Genomic DNA, 26,058 nt, shown 5'->3' with positions numbered 1-26,058 from the left:
TAATACTCTGTGTGTGTGAACCCAAAAAATCTAAGCCTTTGATTAGAAGTAGAACAATTCAGTTCTCTTTCTCTGCATGTAGGATAGAGTTGCTGTAACTTTATTATCTTGCAGTTGTTAACACTTGAGAACTGGTTTCTTGGCCCATGGAAGGCAGAGGTTGTGGTTCTTTAAGCACCATTAAGACTGTATATTTGAATGTCTGCAACTTTGGATCCCTCTGATCATCTCTGAGGTAATGGGAAATATTTGTAGTTATTTCACTCTGTAGTCCCATTAGTAATTATCAGTGGAAATTAATAAAATGGATATGGGAATAACTCATATACATTTTTTTCCCATAAACTCTGTTCTCCCATGCCATCCACACCTGTAAGCTTTACTACTGTCTGAGTGTTTGCATCAGGTCAGAGAAAGGGAGGTTACAGATTATTCATTTGAATATTAAAACTGGAATAAAGCAGGCAGCTCTCCTGAAGCCCTCTGCATGCTGTTGAAAAAAACATCGATCATAGGGCATGCAATTTTACAGAATGTAAAATTTATGAGGGCAGCTGTCATTGATTTTAATGTAGTTATGTATTTAGCTATTTTGCATTCATTATTAAATAGGATGTTTTTACTCAGTAGGTCTGGAAACATTTAGTCTTTTCTCATGAGTTGGGGAAGACTAGGAAATGTGAAAGTCCCATCTTTCTCAGCTGAAGGGGCCCTTGTTAATGCATTTGCCAGTGTTAATATTATGCACACATTTTCTAGCAAAGAGCAGTATTCTGAAAATGGAAACTGAGCTACAATTAGAAGAACTAAGTGGAGAAATTCACATTGTGTACATGGCTATGCACACACACGTGTAGGTGGAGTTCTGCTGGTTTTAGCCCTGGAGGGGCCAGTGATCCTGCCTGGTTGCTGCTGCTGGGTCTGAGGCTGCTGCCATACTCGTGTTTTTTGGAGAGATGACTTGATCTGTTAGAGTGAGTGATAACCATCTGATGTCTCCTGAGCTTCGCGTAACTTGTGGTGAAGAGTTGCATGTGAGGTCCAAAGTCAGTGCTCTTTGCACAGGAAATGTGTTGTCTGCAGTGGCAGGGATGGGCATCTGCTGCTGGTCCCACCTGAGCTCTTCCCAGCAAGGGGTGAGAGGACAAGACTGCAGTTAAAATTGGATAGGAAAGTGGAATTTTTAGAGCAAAGTACAGCTCAGTCTTTGTTTTCATAGCCTATTACAATGGAAACATTACTGGAAAACTACGCTACCCACTCTTTATAAACAAACAAATGCAAACAAAACACTTTAGTTGACACAAACATTAATTTTTTTTTTGGCTTCTGGATTCCTTCATAGTGAATGTTTTGTCAGCTGAAGGGGCTGAGAGGTGTCTAATGCATTTTTCACTGTGGCTCACATCCTCCATATACACCAGCACTGGTTGCTTTGCATACTTGTGAAACAATGAGGGTAGTGTTTCCTGGTGGCTGAAGAGAAGGTGCAAAGGGTGTTTGCCAGCTCGCAGCAGTCAACACACAACTCTTTGTTGATAGTCCCACTGGAAGCAAGCATGTCTGGATTGATGCTCTGTGCTCCTACTTAAAGCTGATGTAAGTTTATGCTATCAAAATAAACTGGTTTTGCTGATTGCCTTACTAATGTTTTTGAATCGTGATAGTTAAGAAAGATTTCTATCATCTTTATAAACCTGCAGTGCTTCTCCTGATTTTTGAATAACTTGGGTTTTTTGTCTTTCTGGAGAGCAGTTGTGAGGTTATGAAAGATAGGTTTTTCTTTATTTATTTTATTTTATTTTTTTGGACGAGTTGAACAATTCTGTGTAGGTAGTTTATATTATGAAAAAGCTATTTCTTACAGTCCAAAGACATACAGTAATGATGCTGAATATGACAGTATAGACTTCACTGGTGAGAGCAGTAGACTGTCCTGTATTTTTGGTTTTTTTCTGGTGCTTTCCATCAGTGTAGTGCTCTCAACCAACATGAAATAGAGCTTTTCAGTAGTCTTGATTTGGGGGTACAGGTTGGGGTGTATTTTACAGTTGACTTCTAAAAATCATATTTACTTCAAAATACCTCTGCGAGTTCAATCACTTTTGGTCCCTTTCATACACTGCTTGTGTTGGCTTGTGCTGCTTTGAGTCCCTGTCCCCATGGGCAGCAGGAGAGCTGTGAGAAGAAGGTGCTGCTGCATAGTTTGCATGGCTGTGTGTGTCAGAATCATTGCTTGGTTGGTGAACAACCTGTTAGTGAAGGCCAAGAAAAGCAATGGCATGCATTTTAGATGTCAGTCTGATCAAAGCCACTGTTACCTTGACAGTTTTTTCCTAAGTTTTGGCGAGATAATATGATAGCAGTGTGTACTTAACAGCTGTTCAACATAATAGCTGTCTTTATGGTTTTGCTGCTTCTGTTGTAAATGATGCCTATGAATCTTACTGTCTCCCTTAAGAAAGATTTACTCAAATGATTTTTCACCCTTGCTGTCTTTCTGTATAAGATAAAGCCATGGAGACTTATGAAACAAATCTGTGGTTGTTTTGTTGTACTCTGGGTTTTTTATGTATTTTTGGTCACTTAGGAATAACAGGAAGACGATGTGGTTTTCTCAGTGTTACAAATCTGTTTTCTTCAGAGTTTAATGGCACCCTAATAATTTAATGCTTTTCTGTTCAGTCTCTTGCACTGGTTTTTCTGACCTTGTGTGGGGTTATATCACTGTAATGAGTTGGTAGAAAAAAAAGTTGATGCAATGGAGTTGACTCCATATTTTATGGCACGTGATTTTGCGTGTGTAGGGAGGTGTTTCACTGAATACAAAAGAAATTGACTGCACAGACTAGAAATGTAATGCATGGCTAAAAAATCATAAAGTCAATTGGTATCATATTTTGGAAGAGGTGAAAGTGGTAAGTGGAGTGTGACAAGTAGGGATAGGTATTTCATTGGGCATAGATAGCTCTGCATGACTGTTGCAGTTTTAAACATTAAATGTATCAGAAGAAAGTCCTCTGCATAATAGGAATGCAAATATTGAGACTATTCAGTTTAGCCACTTGCTTGAATATGAGACAGTTATATTTTGCACTCTACAAACATTGTGGCTGTGAATCTGGTCAGCATTTTAGATTGGCTAAAATTTGTTTAGGTTTAAATAAGCTTCAAATAAACATTTCTTCATTTTTAAGTGATGTCCTGGTTTTGGCTGTGATAGAATTAATTTTCTTCTTAGTAGCTGGTACAGAGTTGTGTTTTGGATTCAGTATGATGTTGATAACACACTGATGTTTTAGTTGTTGCTAAGTAGGACCTACTCCAAGGCAAGGAATTTTTAGTGCCTCATGCTCTTGATGGTGAGGGGGTGTGCAAAAAGCTGGGAGGGAGCATGGCTGGTTCAGCTGAGCCAAACTGGCCAAAAAGACATTCCATACCATCCTGCCCTGTATGTGAGCAGGAGGTGGGGGGATGGGGAATTGGCCTGGGGTGCGAATGCAGGTTGGGTGGGTGTTGGTTTTTTAAGTGGATGAGAAGCTCTACATGACCCAGCAATGTGCACTTACGGCCCAGAAGGATGAGCATGCCCTGGGCTGCTTCCAAAGCAGTGTGGGCAGCAGGGCAAGGGGGTGGGGGACTCTGCCCCTCTGCTCTGCTCTGGTGAGAGCCCAGAGGCAGTGCAGTGCCCAGCTCTGGGCCTCCAGCAAAGAAACCATGGGCACCTGATGGAATGAGTCCAGAACAGGGACACCAAGATGGTCAGAGGGCTGGAGCACGTCTCCTGTGCAGACATGCTGAGAGATTTGTGCCTGGAGAAGAGAGGGCTCCAGGGAGACCTTAGACCTTCCAGTACCTAAAGGGAGCTAAAAGAGAGTTGGGGAGGGGATTTTTACAAGGACAGATAATTGTAGGATAATGGGTAACTGCTGAAAGAGGGTAGATACAGATTAGATATAAAAAGAACTTTGTTGTGAGGGTCGTGAGGCATGAGAACTGGTTGCCCAGGGATGTTATGGATGTCCAGTCCCTGGAAGTATTCAAGGCCAGATTGGATGGGGCTTCAGCAACCTGTTCTGGTGGAAGGTGTCCCTTCCTGTGGTGAGGGGCTGGAACTGGATGGTCTTTAAAGTTTCTTCCAATCCGAACCATTCTATGATTCTGTGAAGATCAGAAATGCATAATCAAGGCAATGTAATATCCTCTAACAGGAAGCTTGTGGAGTGGAGAAAGCCACATGTGATACTGTTAGAGAGCAAACTAAGGAAATACGGCCTAGATAAAAAATGCTATTTTAGGATATGTGTAAACTCATTAGGTTAGCAGTAGCCAGAGGTTTTCCAGTAGTTCTCTTTAGTAGCAAGGAAAACATATTGTATGGGATTTTGTAAAATTGTTTCAACTAACTGTTCTTGTTCATACTGGCTAATTAGCGCTTGGTTATGAAATCTAAAGATGTGTTTGGGAATAAATGCAGTTACACAAAGGTGGGATGGCAGTTCAGAAAAATTTTAAATGTTGGAAAGATGACCTGGAAGAATAGGATTTGATTTAGAAGAATAAGTTGAATGCTTTATATTTAGGTCAAAATAAAATATGGAGAACATCTGTTAAGTTTCTCCTGCCACTCCATTCCTCGCCATGGATTGTAAAATGAGAGCCGACACTGCAGTATGGTTGACAAAGAAGAAGTGTGTGTATGTATTGGCATGACTAATTGGTGGTATAATCTGGAAGATGAGGAGTTGAACCTTTTGCTTTGTTCTATATTGTGAAATTCAAGTATTGTATCTGTTTTGGCCAGTGTACTTCAAGAAAGATGTAGGCACACTTAATTTGTCTCAGGAGTGTAATGACTGATAATTTAGAAAAGGTGCTGTGTGCAGAAGGAATGATTGAATTGGCATTTTTGTAATCCAAAGAAAAGATCAAGGGAAATAATAAGCTTTTAAGTGTGTGGAAGCTCGCTACAAATAAGTGAACATCTGCCCTTGGTAGCTGTGCCTTGCTTACTAATGGCAAGGTGGGCCATTCCCTGTGTGCCCTCCTCTCACTGTTTGGCTTCTGGTTTTGTGTTTTATAAGGATGGTGTCTGGACAGCACTGAGCAAAGAATCTTAGGATCCTTTGAAAAAATATATAAATTAGCAAAATCACTAAAGTAAGGATCTTCATCTAACCAGACAGATGTGGAAAGAGATACTTCAGTTTAAACTTTAAGGCAGGTAGAAGAAAATTTGCTCCCAGACTTGCCAGCCACTTGGCCAGTAACAGACCTGTTTACCCAGCAGTAAAAATGGATCGTGTTCTCCACACACCTCTGTAAGGCACCTGTGTTTTAGTGAAGAAAAGTGCTACACAAAAGGCTAATTTAACATAAGCAACACTCTTTTTTTTTTTTTGTGTGGGTGTATTGCATGTTACAGTGCAATGTGTAGAGCCTAGTCAGATATATAATGGAAATCTGTTTAACCTCTTGAAGGCAACAACTAATTTGCTTTGATAAAGGAGGTTGGGTCTCTTCAGAATGATGTCATGATCTCTTATATTAACCTGTTCAGAAAAGAAACAAACATTATTTATGTTAGGTTTCCTGCTGGATGTGTCTATTTTGCTGGCCGTTGAAACTTCCTTGTTTTTTTCAGATTTGGTACAAATTGGTATCATTTCAAGGAGCTCTTTAGCCAGTTCTATTAATAGTCAGACTTTAAGCCAAAACATTTTCCCGTTCTACTTTGGTATGCAAAAAAAAAGGGAAACTGCCAAGTATTGCACTAGTTTTATCTGCTTCAGTATTGGGGTAATAATTAATAATTAGGTGGCTGACAAACACCTTTTCTATCATTGCCAATCTTAACCTTCCTTGCCATATGCTTTCTCCATAGTGTTGTGTTACCATAGTATCAGCAACTTTTTTTTTTTCCCTCCTTTGTGCAAAGTTTTTCACCTGGACAGATACCCAGAGGTAACAGTTTAAACAGTCAGAGCAAGAAACTTGACTAGCTTAGTAGGTTCAGATATAATATGGCAAGTGCAAGATACAAGCTGGAATAATATATGGCAAATATTACCCAAGTGTAGACAAATTTCAATTGCGTTAAAAATTGAACAAATCTCTCTTGAATGTTAAGACACATTCTTTAGTTTTCAGCTGTTTAGAATTTTCTTCAGACATTGCTGTGTTAACTGGGCAAAGGCAGAGATTTGAAGGAATTCATTCAGTATTGCTACAGTTTTAATGGATAAGCCTTGGAAAGGCTCAGGCATCATTTTTCAGGTGTCACTTTTTTTTTCTAGAAGTGAAAAAACGTTGCTTCTTAAGCGTCAAGTCTGTGTTACTGTAATAACACCTTTTTTTTCCAAAAGCTGTCATTATAAATGCTAATGTTTAACTTGTGGGCGAGAGATGGAAGAATGTAAAACCCCCTACATCTATAAACTAGAATATGTATAGGAAGATTTAGTCCAAAAGAGTGATCATCTGGGGAGCTGCTCATGTGAATGTGTGCTGTTTTTGAGGAGGCTGTTTTCTTGCCTTATTGAGAACAATTCATAGTTTGTTGTGCTAAGTATTCATGATTGGATAGAGAACGACATATATAGAACTCAAAAATAGATAACAGCTTATTTGGGAGGACAGGCAGTCCTCCCACTTAAATCATATCATCTGGAAGGCTAAAAAATGTTGATGACTTGTTCCACCTCTCCACTCTTCCCTGCATATGTTGTTTTCCTCACAAGCACAGTTCACTGCCTCTTTTTAGAAACAGTCTTTGACTCCTTTTCCCTTGCATGGGATTTTAGATTTTGAAATCTTAAATGGGAAACTTTCTTCCCCTTGCACCTCAAGCTCTGCCAGAACTGAGCTAGGAACTTATCTGAATTTCTGTTTTTCCTCTAGGACAGCCTTAAGACCTTTCTGGTGGAATACCTCTTTTGCTTCTACGTTCACAGCAACATGGCCTAGGCCAGTCTGTTGCCGTACGGTTCCTGCCACAGGTGCTCTGCAGCAATGTGTCAGGATTTTGCCACCAGTGCTACTGGACCATCCAGATGGCTGTAGACCTGCAGAGAAGGTGAGTACAAAATGTGTTCCAGGAATTTTTGGTGCTTTGGTCAGGTCTGTCTGCTCTGGGTGTGTTTCAGAGCAGAGGGACCACTTAATGACTGCACTTGTGCTTTGTCACTGGATTGCACTGGGTTTGTGCGGCAAGGTTTTGCTAGTGACTTACTTAGACACATCTTCTCTGGGAAGCTGCTAGAAACTTCCCGTGTCCAATGGAACCAATGGCAGTTATCTCCCAGAGGGACCGGCCACTGGCCAAGGCTGAGCCCATCACTGGCAGAGGTGGAGTCTCTGGGATACTGTACAGGAGACCCATGCTAGAGCCGTGTTCCTGAAGGGCTGCACCCTATGGAAGGGAGCCATGCTGGAGCAGTTCATGAAGAACTGCAGCACATGGGAAGGACTCAAGTTGGAGAAGTTTGTCAAGGATTGCTTCCTGTGGGAGCAGGGGAGTAATGTGAGTAATCTTCCCTCTGTGGAGGAGAGGCAGAGCCAGGATGTGATGAGCTGATATTAACCCTCGTTCCCGTGTGCTGCTAGGGGGAGGAGAAAGTTAAGAAAACTGGGAGAGAAGTTGAGCCTGGGAAGATGGGAGGGGCATGAGGAAAGTTTTTTAAAGATTTGGCTTTATTTCTCATCCTACTCTGATTTGATTGGTAATGAACTGAACTGTTTCTCCATCTTGAGTCTGTTTTGCATGTTATAGTGAGAGATTCTCCCTGCCCTTATCTTGACTCACAAACCCTTTGTTATATTTTCTTTCCATTGTCCAGCTGAGGAGAGATGGGACAGTGAATTTGGTGGGCACCTGGAATCCAGCCAGGGTCAATAGTCTGCATGCATATTCCATATTTTACTGTTCCTTCCATATCCTGTTGGACCAGTTCAGTTTTCTGCAGCTATTAAACAAGTTTCCATAAGAATCCCTTTAGATATTAGTGCAGACCTAATTAAACTGTTACTGTGGTTTTGTCTGAGTATTGGGAAACATAGTGTCCAAGTGGATAAAGGACCTCATTGTTAGTTTTCCTAAATTCACCTTTACCCTCTCAGAATATCTTGAAAAGAATTATTTAGTCCAGTGAACTGGAATTCAGGTCCACTTTCCATCCAGATGACCTAAGAAAGCCTGAGTTTTATTTTCTGTGTTTCTACAACAAGCACAGTACCCTTAAAGCATCCTTGTCAGACAAGAGATGATTTATTAAACCACCACTGTGTAGTCATTGGCTGTGCAGTGAGGTGTTTAACAACTGAGCACTCCTGAAGCCTCCTCTCTGTGTGCCTCTCCAACGCTTTTTTTAAGCTTGATTGAAGCAAGATGGAGAACCAAAGTTTAATGGGATGGACAGGCAAAGATGTTGTGTGACAGGTCCGTTTCCTTTGGCAGAAAAGTTTAACCAGTGCAGTTGTATTTAGTGTGTTAAATGGTGTCCTGCACTTGGAGTCATTGGTATTGACATTTTGTGCTAATTTTTCATCCTGATTTTTTTCTTTCCTGAAACCTGTTAGCAGTTTTCATAGGTTAGTTTTCACAGACTGAGTTCTGAAGGATTCTTTGGGTCCAATTCTGAAATTCAGGTTCAGCATTGCAAAATGGGAAAAGTGTGTTTCATGTTTGAGTGGGTCCTTTTCCAGTCAACCTCAAAAGATCTAACATGTAGTCTTAAATTCAGTCCTTCAGAGGTATAACTGGAACTAAAGTATCAGTTTAGTGGAGAGGAAAAAGTATATCCAAAATTACTACCTAATACTCTTTAGTAGTAGAGGCTGATAAGAAAAAAAAAATCTAGGGTAAAAAAAAAGTAGAGTGATTTTTTTACTTCTGGGTTTACTTCTTTTGTCCACTCAAGTGCTATCTTCACTAATTTTTTTTCCTGGTGGCCCAATCACCTCTTCTGTGGTTGTGACTAATGTTGAGTTTAATGAGATCACAGATTTGAGTAGAAATAACTTCTTTTGGAGAGAATACCCGATTGGCTTGAGTCTGCACTGAGAGGCTGATGTGGGTGAATAAACACAATTGTTCTTGGTTCTTTTTCAGCTGTGTCAGTTCTCTGATTATGTTTCTTTGTTGCTGTGTAGATTTTTGCTGGCAGAGCAGAAGGCAGGTGTGTTGGAGTAGCAGTTACTTAGACAGTAATAGTGTGCTGATAAATCTTTAACCATGGTCTGGCTTCTAAGGTATCTCTACTGTCTTTCCTTGTAAAGATTCTAGAGCTTTCAGAGAAGGTAAAATATTTCAGGAAATGTATTTAAGAGTAATTTCAATTATCTTGGAGCACAGAAGTTTTGAAGATGTTTTAAAAAAATATCTGATCTCTGATTTAATTTACATTTTAGCAGTGATTTTATTTCTCAAATTCTGTGATTTTCAGCTATTATATAGTTGAATTTCCAAAACAGCTCCATCACATTCCTTTCTTTAATATTGTCTGACAGACTGACCTTTTTTATGGTGACCTGTTTGTCTCTTGGCTTCTAGTCAGGAATTAATTTTGAATCGTAAAACAGCTCAAGTTGCTACAAGCTTTATACCTTCAAAAATCATTTGATGTCAAATTAAATACACTAGCCGTATTTTCATGAAGTGTCTGACAGTTTCTGGGGAAAAAAAAAGGCAAAGTAATAAGCACCAAAGTACTGAAGAAATTTAAGCACATCACTGATGTCTGATGCATACCTGCCTTCCTGAATGTTCTGCTGATTTTTCTCCCTATGCAACTATGCAGAAAATTGTTATCATCACACTTATAGGTAACTGGGGAAACAAGTGAACTCTTCCACAAAATAATCTTTCTGCCTCAAATTGCATATCCCACTCTTCAGACTTCTCTGGACTGCTGTACAGCACAACAAATAAAAAATTCTAAATTTTATTTACTTTTTTACCTTACTGATGCATTTTATATATCATGATATGGCTATTTTATTTAAATTTGTCAAACTAGGATGAAAATGTACAAGTTAGGCCAGACGAAAAACAGGTTTTGGAGTCACTAGCTTTAAGAGTATGGTCTTGAAGTTTAGTGTGTGAGACAATCTGACAATTTTTTTTCTAAGAAATATTTAAGAAAGAAAAAATATTCAAGAAATAAAATGCAGCAATGTTTGAAACGCATTTCTTACAGAACAATGAAAATTTAGCATTTTCTTTTGAAAATTACCTTGTTTAAATAATTTCCATGGCCTAAGTGAAAACTGTTTTTTAAAAGTTTTATTGATTTTTGCTTTTTTAGTATTTTCTCCCATATATGAACTCAAAGCATGATCAGTTTGTTCTTTTTTAAAAAAAAGTGCAGATTTTTGAAGCTGTTAACAAAATAGGACTTTTATTTCGGTGGAACTCAGTTTCTGTAGTGCTGCTTTTGACCAAATGTTACCTTGAATGTAAAGTTTATTTTTTTTTTAATGAAGTTGAAAGCTGGGGAGACGTATGTGCATGATCAATTAAAATCTCTGATTTAGCCCATATTTATCCACTTTTACAGTTACAGATACAGATTTATTGGATGGGTGGATACTGTGTGCCCCAGACTTTTTAAATCATATGGGCTGCTTTATATTTCTTAGGTATGTGGGTTCTTCTGTCACTTTCTTCTCTTCTTTTAGAGTGTTGAGTCCAGCAGTAGTAGATCATTTTCCATCCTGTCTGTACATTACCTGTTATCTTGATTTTTGTTGGTATGGCAGCAAACTAGGAGATGCAGCGTAAGAGCAATGGGGTTGGAGGGGGCATCTGCTTGCAGGGACCTGAATTGGTCATGGCTGCTCCCTGCCAGAGTTAGGGATAGTTTGCTTGCTTGAACAGCAAAGGGAAAAAGGTACTGAAAAGGGAAGGGAGAGTAGAACACTGTGGTGAGAATGTCTCAGTGTGAAACCAGCCCCTTTGCAAGGCTTTGCTCAAAATGGGCAGTACTGATACCTCTGTGAATTCTCTTGTGATGTCAGTGTATAAACCTCTGTAGCTCACCTGAAGTCTGAATTCTAGAGTTTAGACTCAGTTCCTGTGGAGATACCAGTACCAGTGCTTAAGACCAAGATTCCACATGGACAAAGATCCAGGACTCCAGTCCTGAAGAAGAGCCATTGCAATAAAAGTCTGCTTGAAAACTATTCTAGCAACTTCTCCCTATCAGTTTCTTCTTGTCTTGTCCAGTCTTGAAAGTGTTCTCAAGTTCTAAAGGATTTCCAGAACTCTGCATTTATTATTCTGCCTTTTTAGCTTTTTATTTGAGAGTTCTTTTCTTCTTGTTTCCCTCTTCAGTATAGAACCCAAAATTTGGATATTGCCTATTTTAGAAATAAACTTTACATGGAAAAATTGATGAATCTCATGTTTGAAGAAAATCTCATAGTTGTTCTTTTTATACCATGTGTACATTTGCATGGATTAACAATTAAAACAAAGGACATAAAAGTGTGGCATTTTTCAAATTTTTGTTGTCAGTGATCTCTGAAAATACAGAATTAAGAAAAGCTGCCTCTAAAACAAGTGAGTCTAAGAGGGAGAGGGATGAATGGATGTGAAGAATCTAATGTTTAGTGCAATACTGTGTGTGTTAATTAAGCACAGAACAGTTGTTAGCAGCAGAAGCTACCTGCTGAGCACACAGCTTTGTGATGTGAGAATAAGCTTAGCTGGGATTGTATGCTTAAAAGCTACATTGCCTTTCTCTATAAATACTGCCTTTTTGCTCTCTAGGTAGGGTTTTTATTTGCCTGTGGAAAGGAGCACAAGTTTTTGGGGGAAGCTTTGCAAAATTTTAATGTATCCCAAAATTTGACAGTGATAGCTTTTCTTTTTTTCCCCATATCTGATCTGTCTTTTCTTTCTAGAGAAAGAGAAACACCTGCATGGGGTTTTTTTTTTTGTTTTGTTTGGGTTGTTGTTGTTGTTGTTAGACTTTTGTTGACGGAGATCTGATGTTTTCTCTATATTTCAAAAAGTGTTTAGCCCTGCAAAAGTGCTGACTTATTTTGGTTAAAATTTGGGTATTTCCCTAGACATGACAAGGTGTAGTACTTTTCAATTTTTATTTTAAACTATCTGCAGTGGCACTTTTAAAGGAATGGGAGGTAGCTTGTTAACTTGTTTGAATTCTTTGCCATTCTTCATTCTACTTGAAATATCATTCTTCATTTTCCTTGTGGGGGTAGAACCCACCGTGTGTTAAGTGATTGTCACCCATATGTTTTCAAATTATATATCCTAATTCTTCAAGTCTTCACCATTAGTCACATGTGTTATCCGTTCAGCAGTTTTTAACTTGATATCTGCATTTGATTTTTCAGCAAGTTCTGCTGTTACTTTAGGCAGAATTCAGCCAGCTTCTCTATGATAAACACCCTATAGCCCCAGCATGTATGATGAATTTTTCTTTACCTGTGCTTATTTCAAAGCTTTTCTTCTAAAACACTATTTTAAATATTTTTCACATATGCTGAAGGCAGAGAAAAAATATTCTTCAAAGTTATTTGGTATTTTTTCGATCTTTCCTGCTGGATTTTTCATCTACAGTAGAAAGTTTTCAGGATTAGAGGTTTCTGCACTTACTCACAAAAGGATGATTGAATCTATTGACTGCAATTTACCCAATGTTTCCAGAAGTCTCCTCTATAATATTTTTTCTCTAATTAGCTTACTCTGTTTTTCTTTAAATCAAATTCTTGCCCATTGGTGATTCATCCTTAATGATGACTATTTTCCTATGTAATTTTCTGCCATCTTTAAAAGTGTTTGAAGAATTAATGAGCAATTTTATTCCACTCTAGCTTGTGGCTTTGATACATACCTAAAAAATAATCAGAAGCTTTATGGAGATTTGATATTTTTGAACATTTGAGACTTGGCTTGAAAGATTTAATAATTTCTTACAACATACAAGGAAGGTGTCGTGGATATCTTGTGTAAGATTTATTCATTTTATTGTTCAGAGCCTGCAAGTTTTTGTCTATGAAAAATATGTAGCTAGTTTTGTGATGGTGAATTCACCTGACCTTCAAGTAGCAAAGGATTTCTGCTTGAAGTTTGTAATTCTTTCATACTGACATCTGAGTTTCTAGTTTTCTTCTCTTCTAACTTAATAGCAGAATAGAGAGGGAATTTGAGACCCTTTTGTCTGTGCTCATCACTGTTTTCGAGAAGAATTTTCTTATTTCCTCAAAATACTTCAAAAGCAAATGCTACCTGACATTTTTGAGTGTTGACATGTGCAGACTGAAGAAAGTAAAGTCTGCAGAAAATTCTATTATTTGACACATTTGTTTGAAGAGCGACCTATTGATAAGTATAGTATCCATTTTAGCTCTGTCTCAGCTGGTAAATTCTGAGTTTGTTGGACATTTTAATGTTGAACTTTTAAAACATTTTGGAAGTCAGTTTGATTTTCTGAACCATGCAGAAACATTGTAAAGGAAGACGGAAAATATGAGAATTGAGAACATGAAACACCTTACTGTGGTTTTACTTCCACATAGTCTAATCTAGTGCAAAAGAAGCTGGCTCACAATACTAAATTAATTTTTTTTCAGAAAGAAATTTAACTTTAAAAAAAGTCCTATCAGGTAGCCTATTCTACTTACAGCTCAAATGACACTTGCCAAGTTATTTAAAAGAATTTTTGGAAATGTATGAATTTTTGATTATTGGAAATCCTTGACTGCTTACATGCTTTGTTTCTTAGGGAATCTATGCCTTGTAAGGCCAGGTGATGCTGCTTTGGGCTAGAAGCCATCACACTGTGTTACATCCTGTCACAAGACTGAGAGCCTAAAACATGTTTAGGCTGTTTACAGCTTTTCCTTGCAGACAGCTAATAGTGTACTAATAGCCTAATCTCTGCTACTGTGACACTACTCCACGGCAATATAAATTTTGGGTAGTTCAGCTTTTAATTTCTTTAAAGACCATTTAGATCCATCAGGGAGCCTAAAATTACTTAGTTTTAAGCTGTTTCTTCTGAGTAATGGTAAACTTGCACAGCCTGTACCTCACATGACAGATTGTTTTTCTTGAGGAAATGGAGGTCCTCACCTAGAACACCTGTGTTGATGTGACCTCAATTTTTCTCTAAAAGTCCTGTAGTGTTGGGGTTGAAAGTCCAGCTAACACAGCTCTTCAGGGAGTTATTAAAAACTGGAGTCAGTTTATAGCTCTGGGATGCTGATTGGCAGGGGTGTTGCTGTGCTGAAAAAGCTAAATGCTGGGTCACCATCTGTGAGTCTTCCAAAAAGAAAAACTATTCCAGTGGTTCTAGTCCACTTCAGCCTTCCAGGCTGCTGTGAAGGGTAGCAGAAGGCTCAGATAGGTCTTACTGATGCATCTTCAGCCATTAATTATTGCATGTCAAGGCTTTATGAGCTCAGTATTTAAATCATCTCTTGCTGCTGTTAACTACAAAAGCTTTTCACTCATGAATTGCTCATTGTCTTCGTGCTGCCTCTGATACTCAGTGATGAAAATACTGCCTGTTTTCTCCAGCTGGCTGTTTCTCTTAGTCAAGCACCCTCAGTCGCCCTCCCAGAGTGTGCATGCATAGTAGCTCTGACTTGGAAGAGGAATGTTTGCTCTCTGTCAGCATCTGAGGTGTCAGTAACCCAATTTAAGACTGAAGTTGTTTTAGGAAAAGAAATAACTGTCTCTTGACTTATAAATCTGCTTTCCAAAAAGGATTACCTATTCTGCACCTGTCATGAGAGGCAGTTCTGTGGTTCAGTCTGAGAGGGAAAAGATTTGAATAGCAGTGATTTGAACTTACCTGCCAGGACTGTAACAACAGCCAATAACTTATGCCCATGCAAACACCTACTTCTCTTTGCTTCAGGGTGTTATATATCTGTGTATTCATTTTCTTATGTGTTGCAGTTAACCTGATCTAATGATCTGCTCCAAAACTGAAGCAGTTCTGTAAAAAGGTGTATAGTTGTTTTTTTGTTATCAGATTGGCAATATTAAGTAATGTAATTTGATTTCTCACTGGACATAATAGAAGTATATTTTAAATTTTAGAGCAGTTGAGGAAATAGGAATGTGTGAAGAATCCCTGAATGAGATGTCTGGTTTTAGATAATTTTTATGCAACCTGTGGAACAACAGAGAAATGAAGTTGTTGCCTCAGACATTTGAAATCTACTTCAAAGTCATAGAATAGACATCTAGTGAATCTCAGCTGGTTATATGACAGCAGTGGTCTTTGTACTTTTATTGTGTTCTTAATTTCCAAATTTTAGCTATCCTCTTGAGCTCTTGCAATATTTACAGTGATATTCTGATAAGGAATATTTCATCTCCCTCCTGGATCAATTTATTCCTTTTCTTGCATAGCAGAAATTGCTGTGAAAAAAAGAATGTAAATCCAAAATCTGTGCATTGAATTGGTTTAAACTTTTATTATTTGATTAAAATATTGTTCTTCTGGTCCTTTGAAACCTTGCCCACTGTAGTTTCTTCCTGCAAGCAAGACAGGGCTTTCATAAAGTCAATCTAAATGGGTCTGATTATGACTGGGAAAAAGTGTAATTTAAGTGTTTTCAAAGGTTTTCATTTGAGCAGTTGTGTAAATAATCTTTTGTTCCATTCTCAAAAATGCTGTATTGAGGGAATTTGGCATTTTTACAAGCTCATTTGAGAAACCATTAAGCGCAGATTTGTGAAATTATAAACTGTTTTCAGAAGTTCAATGACTATAGTTGTTTCTGACAACTATAGGTACCAAAATAACATTGCATTTTCAATTCTTGCATTAACTGTAAGAACTTGTTTTAAAAACCAAACTTTATAAAAGCCAATCTTTTCAATTCAGAAATGTTATTTCCTTACTATGCAAAAGTATTTAGAACTAATCTTAAAAGTTTAGAGGTTAAGTAAAGACTACTTGAGTAAGAAGGTCCCTTCCTAGCTGAAGTATTCTATGATTCTGTGATTCTGAATAGGGAGAATCAGAGGTTCAAGTACACAGTCACGTAATTCCATATAGCTGTAAGCAGTTTGACAGTGTTGTAGTTGGAGTGCATAACTGTTGTTCCATTTTTGGTATTGCTTTTCTATGTGATGAGAGATTTCAACCTCACAAGAGCTTCTACTTTTGTAAGTATAATGCATTCTGTTAATTTGTAGGAAAGGAGGCATGAACCAATAGCTTCTGCCTTTGTGTATGAAGTTCATCCTTGTTTCTCAGCTGTAGTCAGCCACTTCTATGTTTGTTATTCTGCCTTTATTCCAAGGCCCACCATTTTTAGAAACATAAGTGATGTTTTTTTCAAATGGTCAATTAAAAAATTGACTTATGAATTAAAAAATTGCTTCTGATGAATTCAAAGTGTAGTCTTCCTACTCAGAGAGAGAAGGATAGAAATTTATTGTACTGACCTACATTTCTCAGATATTTCTGAAGTGCAGTTTTGCTTTTAACGAATTGTTTTCAGACTAGCATGATCTGCTTTCTCTCATCACATCCTCAGAACTTACTTGCTGAATTGTACTGAACAGATGAATAATAAAACCTTTCAAAATCCATCAAATGAGCATAGCCCCATGAAATATTCTTCTCTTATATTAACTTCTGAGAAGAAGACTACTGGCATCCTAAAACTCTTTAGTATTATTTTTGCCTGTTGAAATTTACTGGGTGCATTTCTGTTACTGTGAAAAAGATGAAAAATAATCTGTTTTCCACAGGTGATGGGCTGACCTATTTTAAATGGTTTTTTTGTCACTTGCTTTCATAGCATTGAAAGGTAGTGCTTTGTTTATCCTCAAACCAACCTGTTTACTGATGTTCTGATGGTAAGGAGCTCTCTGCAAACAAGCATGAGAACCAATTTAGGGCATGGGCCAGTAAAAAAGAAAAAAAATAACAAAACAAAACACATCAGCACAGCAGCAAAAGTAGATCTGGAACCTGATTGTAGTGTTGGCATGACTTCCGTTTTCAAATATGAATGTAACCAATGGGATTGGGCTCACTAATAGTTTAGAGATACAGAGCTGTAGACAATGCTCGCAACAATTTGTGTTGGCTCCATTTTTTAGAAATTTACTCAAAAATCCATACACATGCCTAATATGTTACCTTACAGTATGCCAATTTTTCTCCCTCATTACTAAGTAGACTGAGAAGCTGAAAATTCAGTTTTGTGTAGGCCATCAATCTTTCCTTAGATGCTGTTCAGTTAATCATTTTTCATTTGGTATAAATTGATATTAATAGCTTAAATATAGTAAATGTTGTGTCAGAATTTTGATGAGCCCTTATTTTGTGCCAGCTACTGTTTGTTCATATCTGAAATTCTGGAAAACAAATTTTACATCAGCTTTGTCTGGTTATGTGCTGCATCCACTGTAGAATCCTGATTTAGTTGAATAACAGCAATGAAGTCCTTTGTCAAGTCTGCCACAAAGTCATATTGAAGACTGATCACTGGTATAAACAGAGATAAAGTTGATCCAAAGATAAAAATGACTGAGTATTTGTGTGCTATACTGAAAAAGAGTACGTTTTCTTTCCCATGCCAACTGTGTTTGTAAAAGAGGTTGTTAAGTGAAACAATGTTCTTTATATGAGCAGTAATTTTAAAGATGACCTTTTCCTGTAGTGTCAAATGTATCATGCATTTTGTCACGGGGAAGAAAAATTCACTTGACCTTCAGAAATAACAAGGCTTGAATGTACCCATTTTTCCTCTTTTCACTTTATTCTTGATAAAGTACAACCTTTGTTCGTACCTTTTCCAAGGTGCTTTTAATACTCCTTTTTCTTCCATAGTATAAGGGTTTTGTAATCTATAGTCCAGTATTTTGAAGGGATGAAAAATACTTGGTTTTGCAAAAATCTTCAATTCTATTACATTACTCTGTAGGTAAATGCAATTTTTAAGTCTATGCATTTGGGGATTATTTTGTGGTTGCTAGGCTGGTTTGTAGATGCAATTGACTTTCTTTGCCGTAAGAACACACTGCTGATTAATTTTGAATTTGCTCTCGGGCTCCAAATGTTTCTTCCTGCAGAACAGCTTCCTAGCATGGTACTACCCAGCCTATATAGATAATACTTGTAGAATCATAAGATGATTTGAGTTGGAAGGAACTTAAAAGGTCATATTCTAGTTCCAAGCCCCTGCCATGGGAAGGCATGCTACCAGCTAGATCAGGTTGCTCAGGGCTTCATCCAACTTGACCTTTAAGAACAGGAATTTGTACTTTTTAGTTACTGAATATTTGAGGTTTTAACCTGCCTGTTTTTCTAGCCTTTGAATGTCCCTTGAATTGGCCACCCAGATCCATTCCTGCATGGTCTTTCAGGCTATTGCCTGCGTGCTCCAGCCCAGCTGGGTGTCACCAGCAACCTTCTGAGCGTGCTTTCAGTCCTGTCCCTCAGCTTCTCAGTAAAGACACTATCAAGTGTCAGCTCCAGCTTTGGCCTCAGAGACATGTCACCAGTGGTTGTCTGTCAGCTGAACTTTGTATGGCTGGTCAGAATCCTGGTGGTCCAACTAGCAGTCCACCCCCCTGATAACCCACTTCTTTAGATTAAATCTCACTAAGTTCTGAAAAAGTACTCTGGAAGACTGTCACAGTCCCTGTTGAAGTTAATGCAAACACCATTCACTGCTCTTCCCTTGTTCACCAAACCAATGCTCTCCTTGAAGTGAGTTGCCAAATTGTTCAAGTATGGTACGACTTTGATGTATATGTACTGCCTGTTTCCCTTTTAGTTTTTGTGTTGTGGTGATCTGGTTGCGATTGGGTTTGCTTTATTTTGTTGCTTGTTTTTTGGTTTGGTGTTGAGTTTTGTGTGTTTGTATGTAAGATTTCTTACATAATCTTTGCAAGGACTGAAGTGAGACTGACTTAGCAGATGGTTCTCCAGAATCTCCTTTCCTACTTGATGATAACTTTTTTCCTAATCTTGAGGATTGGGAATCTCTGGATCACCATTTCAGATGTTTCACAGATGATAGAGAACGGCCCTGCAGTAAGATCAGCCTGCTCCTTCAGCACCCTCCATGCCACCCTTCTGGTGCCATGGAATTGCGCATGCCCAAGTGGTTTAAGAGATCCCTGAACTAGTCTGTGTCCTGCATGTGAAGTTTCACTCTTGCAGATTCTGCCTCCAATAACAAAGGAGCTGAAAAAGGCATTGAATATCTTAGCCTTTGCATGCTGAGCACTGGATCTGCATTATTCTCAGCCTTTTTAAAATTTTGTAATTTTTTTGCTATCCTTAAAGTGCCATACTTGTTGCTGCTTTTGCTTTGTTCCAACTTGTACTCCTGGATTATATGAGAACCTCCTCAAGTGCTCAGGAAATGTTACTCAGGCTTATTCATCAATCTTTCAACAGCATCCCAGGCAGGATAATTGTTGTGGAAGGGCACATCTGCAGGCTTTCCTTCTGTTGCCACAATTTCCTGGATTTGTCTCTCTCAGCCTCCATTTTGGGAGTTTCCATCCACTTATCCTTTGAGTGCAATGCTTAGCTGTCTCTTCTTTTTTTTTTTGCATCATGGGGCACAGACTCATGGCACTTCAAGGTCTCTATGGAGATGTACCTACCTGCTGTTCATCCTTGCTCACTTTGCTCCTTAGCCTCTTCCACTGAAGAAGCAGCACACAGGCAGAATGTTCCTCCTGTGGTTGAGGCCACCAGCGCGTCTCCAGCAGCAGAGGGAGGAACCAAGCCCTGGATGGCGGAGCCCTGTTCCCAGAGCTCTGGCTTAAGACTCTGGTATGCTAAGAGCAATTGCTTCATCAAGAGTTTCTGGGCCCCTCTGCTTCACTGCTGTGCTGAGGAAGCAGACAGGGGAGTGCTGTCATAGAAGCAGTGGTAAAAATGCAGTGTAATTCGTGAGATGATAGACTGCCCAAGGGAATGAGAGCCTTCATCTCAAGGCACAGGGAAGGGCCTTATCAATGGAAAACTGTGTGTTGAACTTTTGCATAGCTGTATTTTCATCACTTCCCCAAACGCTCAAAGGGTTCAAAGGGTTCACAAAGTGTCTTTTTGACATTTCAGTGAACTGACAAAGGAATTTTCTTTTGTTAGAGGCAGATATACTGCCAGGCTATACATTCTAAAGCGCTTGATATAGAGCGGCAAGTCTAGATTGTGGTTCTCCTGTGTCTTGCTAATTTGAGGACCCCAAAGCACTGTTCTCCTGTGGATTTTACACTGCTTTATGGCCTAATGTCTCACAAGTCTGAACTTCAAGAAGTGTGAAATTAAAAGAATTGGTAGAGTTTTCTTTCAAAACATGTATTTTATTAGCATTTGTGTTCTTTAAGAACAAGCAGGGTGGTGGCGTGTCTTCATTCTTTGCCAAATCATTTCTATGGTGTCTGGATTGGACCAGAAGAAACCTATTGTATGAATAGTTTAAAGGCAGTCATGCACTATGTCAGACAAATTTTGTCTGTATACAGTATTTGTTTCTGCCAGTGGTTGATGTGCATATCTAGGGCAGAGAATAGTGGAAACTGGAATGATACTTCCTTGCTGTACTCTCCTGGAATGCAGTGACTTGAGGTTCACAGTCAGGGACTGACCGAAGTAGGGGTGAGGACTTGGCATTTATTAGTTGATGAAGAGACTTGCAGTGCTGGCAGGGGATGGTGGCAGGCAGCTCCCCTGGATGACTGCACACTGTAGTGAATAAATTCCTTTTCTGGATTTTAACCTCTTGCTGCTAAATTCACTTGATTTCTGCCAATATAAGAAGTAAAAGGCAACACTTGATCTCTATTTACCATCTCCATACAGCTTTTGATTTTATAGACCTGCCACTTGATTTAGGTTACATTGTTTCCAGCCAGGAAAAATGCTACTTTCATCCTATAATAAAGCTTTTCTTTGTTGTATTCATCCTTTTGCACTTCTCAGTTATTCCTTCTAATCCTTCTATATCCTTTTTGAAATTATAAGACTGGATGTTCACACAGCACTCAAGATGAGAGAGCAGATACTGTGTAATGGAGTAGTGGTGGTTTGGTTTCCGTTTTCTACATAGTCTGTAACAAATTTATTTTTCTTTCACTGCTACTGATGGTTTTACAGAATTTCATAGTACAGGTCCCAAGATCCACAGTTCAGGTCTATCCTCCTATCTATTAAAAAAAAAAAACACCGAAAAAAACCAACCAAAAAACTTCCAACTGAACAACCCCTGTAGTTTTTTCATCATGTATGTCACTTAATGTTTCCTTGTGGCAATTTCATCTGTTACTTTATCATCAGGTTGTTATTTACAGATACTTCTGCAGTTCCTAATTTTTAACAGTCATCCCTGTACACCAAAACTATATAGATGCAAGCTGAGATCCCAAAAATAATTCATTCTTGGCATTTGATATGAACCTCTGCAGGAAGCAGAGGGTTGTACACCCTTCTAGCCTTGTACAAGTGGAAGGCCACAGGCTCCTCTGTTGCTGTGCCATCCAGAGCTGTGTGGCTTCAGTGTAAAGGAGTACAGGGAGATAGGAATGTGTCTGCTGCCAATAAGAAGAAATAAGCTGTATTTAAAAAAGGGATGTCATGGTATTTTCCCTTAAGAAGGATGAGAGGAGGCAGGGGTCAGATTATGGCAATGAAATAGTAAAGGAAATGCAGTCTTAACGATGCAGACCTTTAATGAGGTGTTTGTGTAGTCACAACTGAATGTGCTTTAACCCCAGCTGGCATCCAAGCCCCATGCAGCAGCCACTCACTCACTCCCCACCACCCCAATGGGATGGAGGAGAAAATGGGACGAATAAAAATGAAAAATGAGTTGAGTTAAAGCAAGAGCTGCACAAACAAGTAAAACAAAACAAGGAGTTTATTCACCATTTCCCATGGACAAGTAGATGTTCAGCCATCCCCCCCGGGAGAGCAGGGCTCCATCACATGCAGCAATTGCTTGGGAAAGCAAAAGCCATCACTCCAAACATCCCCTCCTTCATTTTTCTTGCCTCAGCTTTATATACTGAGCTTTACATGATATGGAATATCTTTTTAGTCAGTTGAGGTCAGCTGTCCCTGCTGTGTTCTCTTCCAGTTTCTTGTGCACTCCCAGCCTCCTCACTGGTGGGGTGGGGTGAAAAGCAGAAAAGGCCTCAGCAGTGTGTAAGCACTGATTAGCAGTGACAAAAACATCCCTGAATTATCAATGCTGTTTCCAGCACAAATCCAAAACATGGCCTCTACTGGTCGCAGTGAAGGAAATTGACTCTACAGCAGTCCAAACCAGCACAAAGGCTTGTGATTAAAGTTCTCTTTTCAATAAATTCTTCAGTTTTCACTGAAAGCATTTAAGAAAATCTTAGTGTATGTAATTTGTAAAATCCTAGCATGTCTTTAGAGTCTTCTTATTTAATTCCCTTCATTTTTTGTGTGAAGAGTATCTACAATTCTGGTTTTAACTGGTATTCTGTTCCCACTGGTAAACATTTCAGGAGTACTTTGAGTTGAAATATGTCAGTAGTGGTTAAAAAAATAATTAAAAATTAAACCCTTCCTATTTCAGTGTGAGGAAGCTGAAAGCTGTTCTTGATTCTGCCCTACTAGTCATAGAAATATGCAGCCTTTGTAACAAAATCTGTAATTTGAGTAGGGCAAAAGAAAATTTCAAAGGTTGTCATTCTAAAATTGTAATGTATACACATTGAAAAAATATATAGAGGTTTGCTCTATAATCAAACATTAAGCTAATAAAGGCAATTTAAGTGTCAGACTTGCTAACTTTAGCTTTGAATACTAGTAAATGATCCTGGTGGCTCATCGGTACTTTGTTAACCTTGCCTACTGTTCTGTTTTACCAAAAGGGATGTTTGGTTTTGGTTTGCTGGAAGTGCAAAGCATTTGTCTTTGTGAAACTTGTGTAATAGGCAATTAGACCCTGTGTAAAATCCTGGCATTTGTAGGCCAGCATTCCTAGTGATGGACCCAGAATGTCAGTGTGTGCTACATGGGAGAAGCATGAGAAATATTAGCCATGGGAGTCACACAGTAGAGAGTGATACCCTACTTCCCCAAGATGTTCCTGGTTTTCATTCATTCATTTGGATTGGCCTGGTTTCTGGAGGATCCAGAGAGCTTCTTTTCGTGCCACTGGATATGCCTACCTTCTTTTCCAGTGGCTCAGCAGAGGATTCTGTTTTGGTCACTCATTTTGATGTTTCAGGTGATGAGTGTTAACCTCATAAAGGATTGGAATAATGCTGCTAAAACTGACCCCATTCTCTTATCTCACTGAAATGCAGAGGACATTAATTTTCTTGCATACATCATAAGATAATGAAATTGTTACCTTTAAAATGGAGTTAAAATTTCTGCATTTAGCATCTCAGGTAAATGACTTCTTTTTCTTTTTCTTTTTTTTTCCAGATATAGAACATTGTCTCTCAAACTGGATTAAAAAAGCCCTGTTGATATTTTTATTTATACTTTTTTATTTTTGTATTTGACTTAAAGTGCCATGAAAAAATTTGCATATTGCAAGGTGGTCCTTGCCACCTCTTTGGTTTGGGTCCTTCTGGATATGTTTCTATTGCTGTACTTCAGTGAATGCAATAAATGTGATGAAAAAAAGGAACGAGGCCTGCCAGCTGGAGATGGTAAGTTTTCTGCCTAAGTATTCTTTAAACTATGCTCCTTTAAAATTGCACTCTTTTTAAAGATTTGGGATTTTTTTCCTTCAACAATGTAGCATTGTGTCAGCATTTAGGAGTCACAGAATATTGTGTTTCTTTGAATGACTAGGGAATAACCATGTTGCCTGAGATGTATGTTGCAGACTTAAAACACTTAAGATGTAGAATTTTAAGCACTAATGCATGAAATAACCCTAAAAAGCTATGCAACAAGAAGTGCAGAAATCTAAGCCATGTTAATGCAGTCTAAAGCATATTTTAAATTTCCATGAGTGAGGAAGCAAAGGCACTATTAACTTCATTAGACCTTCCAGTAAAACAAACCAAACCAGCAACCAAGCTCACTTGTCTGCCTGCCTCTGCTGAAAAAGACTTCAACGAACCAAACTGAAAAACACCCCCTGCCGTACAACCCACCTAACCCAAAGTTTGGACAAAGACTCTAGCAATAAGGCATAGTAAATATTGTAAGGTTTATGATAATAGAATGAACTTGAATGTAAAAGTGACAAATATGAGTGCATGCTTATCTAGATAACTTTGAAGGGCTGTATTATTCAATACTAAAGGTTTTCAGATAAGCTTTCAGTTTTGTTATTACCATCTTAAGTTTTTGAGTGCCAGTTAGATGAGCTGAATGTGAGATTGTTTTGTTTTGGGCTTTTTTGACAGCACTACTATTGATGTTGCCAATGTTATTTTTGGGAAGTTAGCATAGTTGATCACATGGGAGAAAAGACTGGTGCAGGGAGATTTCTCATCCCTATAATGTCTCAGTGTATGCATTTAGAACTGCAGGCAGCTGCCACCTCCAGTTTGTTAGTGAAGCATCTAATTCTGTAGTTTGTTGTCTCTCTCTCTGAAAAGGCTGTGTCTGTGTTTCACTGCTGATGTTGGAAACCTTTTCAGTGATGCTAATTGTTAAGTCCAATTGGTTAATTATACTCAAGGTTATTGCTTTCCATCACAAAAAACTTTTTCACCTGTTGACATCTGGTGTGAACCTTGACCTTTCTGGGAAATTTTCAGAAGTATTTTAAGAATAATGTTGCTCTGTTACAGAGTAACACTGGGGAGATATTTAAGAAGTGTCAGATTTGGTTTACTTGTTTTCTTTCCCTGTGATGAAAACAAGCCAATAAGTCTCCACAGAGAGCACTGTATGGAATGTAGAATTTCTGTGCTGAGCACCTCTGGACTCCTGGTTTCACAGCTGCATATGAACATTTTAAAGGGGCTCTAATCCACCTGAATTTTGCAGAACTAACTTAAATTTTCCATTGCTGGCATTGAATTTTTTGAGTTTCTTTTTCAGTAAAAGGAAAGCAAAGTGGCAAGAAAATTAATTAGGCTCATGTAGAAAGTATGTGTTCTACTGGAACTGTCTTTTTTTGTCCTTTTATTTTTTTTTCCTCCAGAAGTTTGGAAATTCTTACGTGGTAAGACAATGACTGATGTGGTGTTATGTAGGAATAGATCCAGTTTTTGGCTTCCCATGAAGCAGATAACTTATGCCAGAAAACAGCAGGTGAAGTCAATATCTATCAACTTAGTGTGATATATTGATAATGTTGAAATTTCAGATGACTTTACATATGAAGTCATTGTGGGAACCTTCAGGTGAGAGAAAGTCTTCAGTTTTGACAGATTAGTATTACGACTTTCCCTATGCAACACTAATTTTACTTAGTTGAGTACAGCCTTCATTCTGACCTTTACCCAAACCTGTGTGTGTTAAGATTCTTAATACATTTTTAATATCTTATATTTGGGTGGTAAACAAAAAAAACCTGGTAAACAAACAAAACCTTGTATATAGCTTTATATAGCTTTGTACATTTTCTTGTTTGGGGGTGGGGGTTTTTTTCTGGGTTGTTTTTTTTTTTTTTTTTTTTTTTTGTTTGGGTTTTTTTTTTAACAGCTGATTTGTAGTAAGGTGCAGGAATAGGTCTGCTAGAAACCTTGGTTGACCCTGTGACATTTCCTTTTAACCAAGCTGCATGCCTGATCATAGATATTTTTACTTGTTCCAGTAGTTTACTGATTTGGAATCTCTAGTGGGTTTACTCCTGCTCATGGTGCCTGGAGTCATCTCAGATAACATTGAGGCTATTTTGTCTGTGAAGCTTTTATCAAAATCTGCTTTTTCACTTCATTTTTCCTCTGCTTTTAATTTCCATAATTGAATTAGTTTCCTTGACTCAGCATAAATTATGCTAGTGTTCTGAATTTAATATCCTCTTGTCCATGTCACTCTGCTTTATAGCTTCTCTTTGCAATTCATGGAAGAATTCCATGGCATTTGATGAACTTACTCAACATAGGAGTTAGTTTTTCTGAAGAGTTTATGTTTATTCCAGTTGTGC

General features: G+C 38.3%; 1 protein-coding gene across 1 annotated transcript in view; it reads left to right on the top strand.

Moving 5' to 3' along the window:
* The first annotated feature begins 6,904 nt into the window (after positions 1 to 6,904).
* The window catches only part of GALNT1 (polypeptide N-acetylgalactosaminyltransferase 1), a 61,970-nt gene continuing 42,816 nt past the window's right edge, over positions 6,905 to 26,058 (top strand). The window contains exons 1-2 of the mRNA XM_031055658.1: positions 6,905 to 7,075; positions 23,427 to 23,656. Of these exons, the coding sequence (XP_030911518.1) occupies positions 23,518 to 23,656 (139 nt within the window). The 5' untranslated portion in view covers positions 6,905 to 7,075; positions 23,427 to 23,517. The remainder of the gene's footprint in view (positions 7,076 to 23,426; positions 23,657 to 26,058) is intronic.

Source organism: Geospiza fortis, unplaced genomic scaffold (assembly GCF_000277835.1).
Source record: "Geospiza fortis unplaced genomic scaffold, GeoFor_1.0 scaffold206, whole genome shotgun sequence".
Lineage (NCBI taxonomy): Eukaryota > Metazoa > Chordata > Aves > Passeriformes > Thraupidae > Geospiza > Geospiza fortis.
Note: the sequence above shows the minus strand (reverse complement) of the source record. Positions and strands in the feature narration are given on the sequence as shown.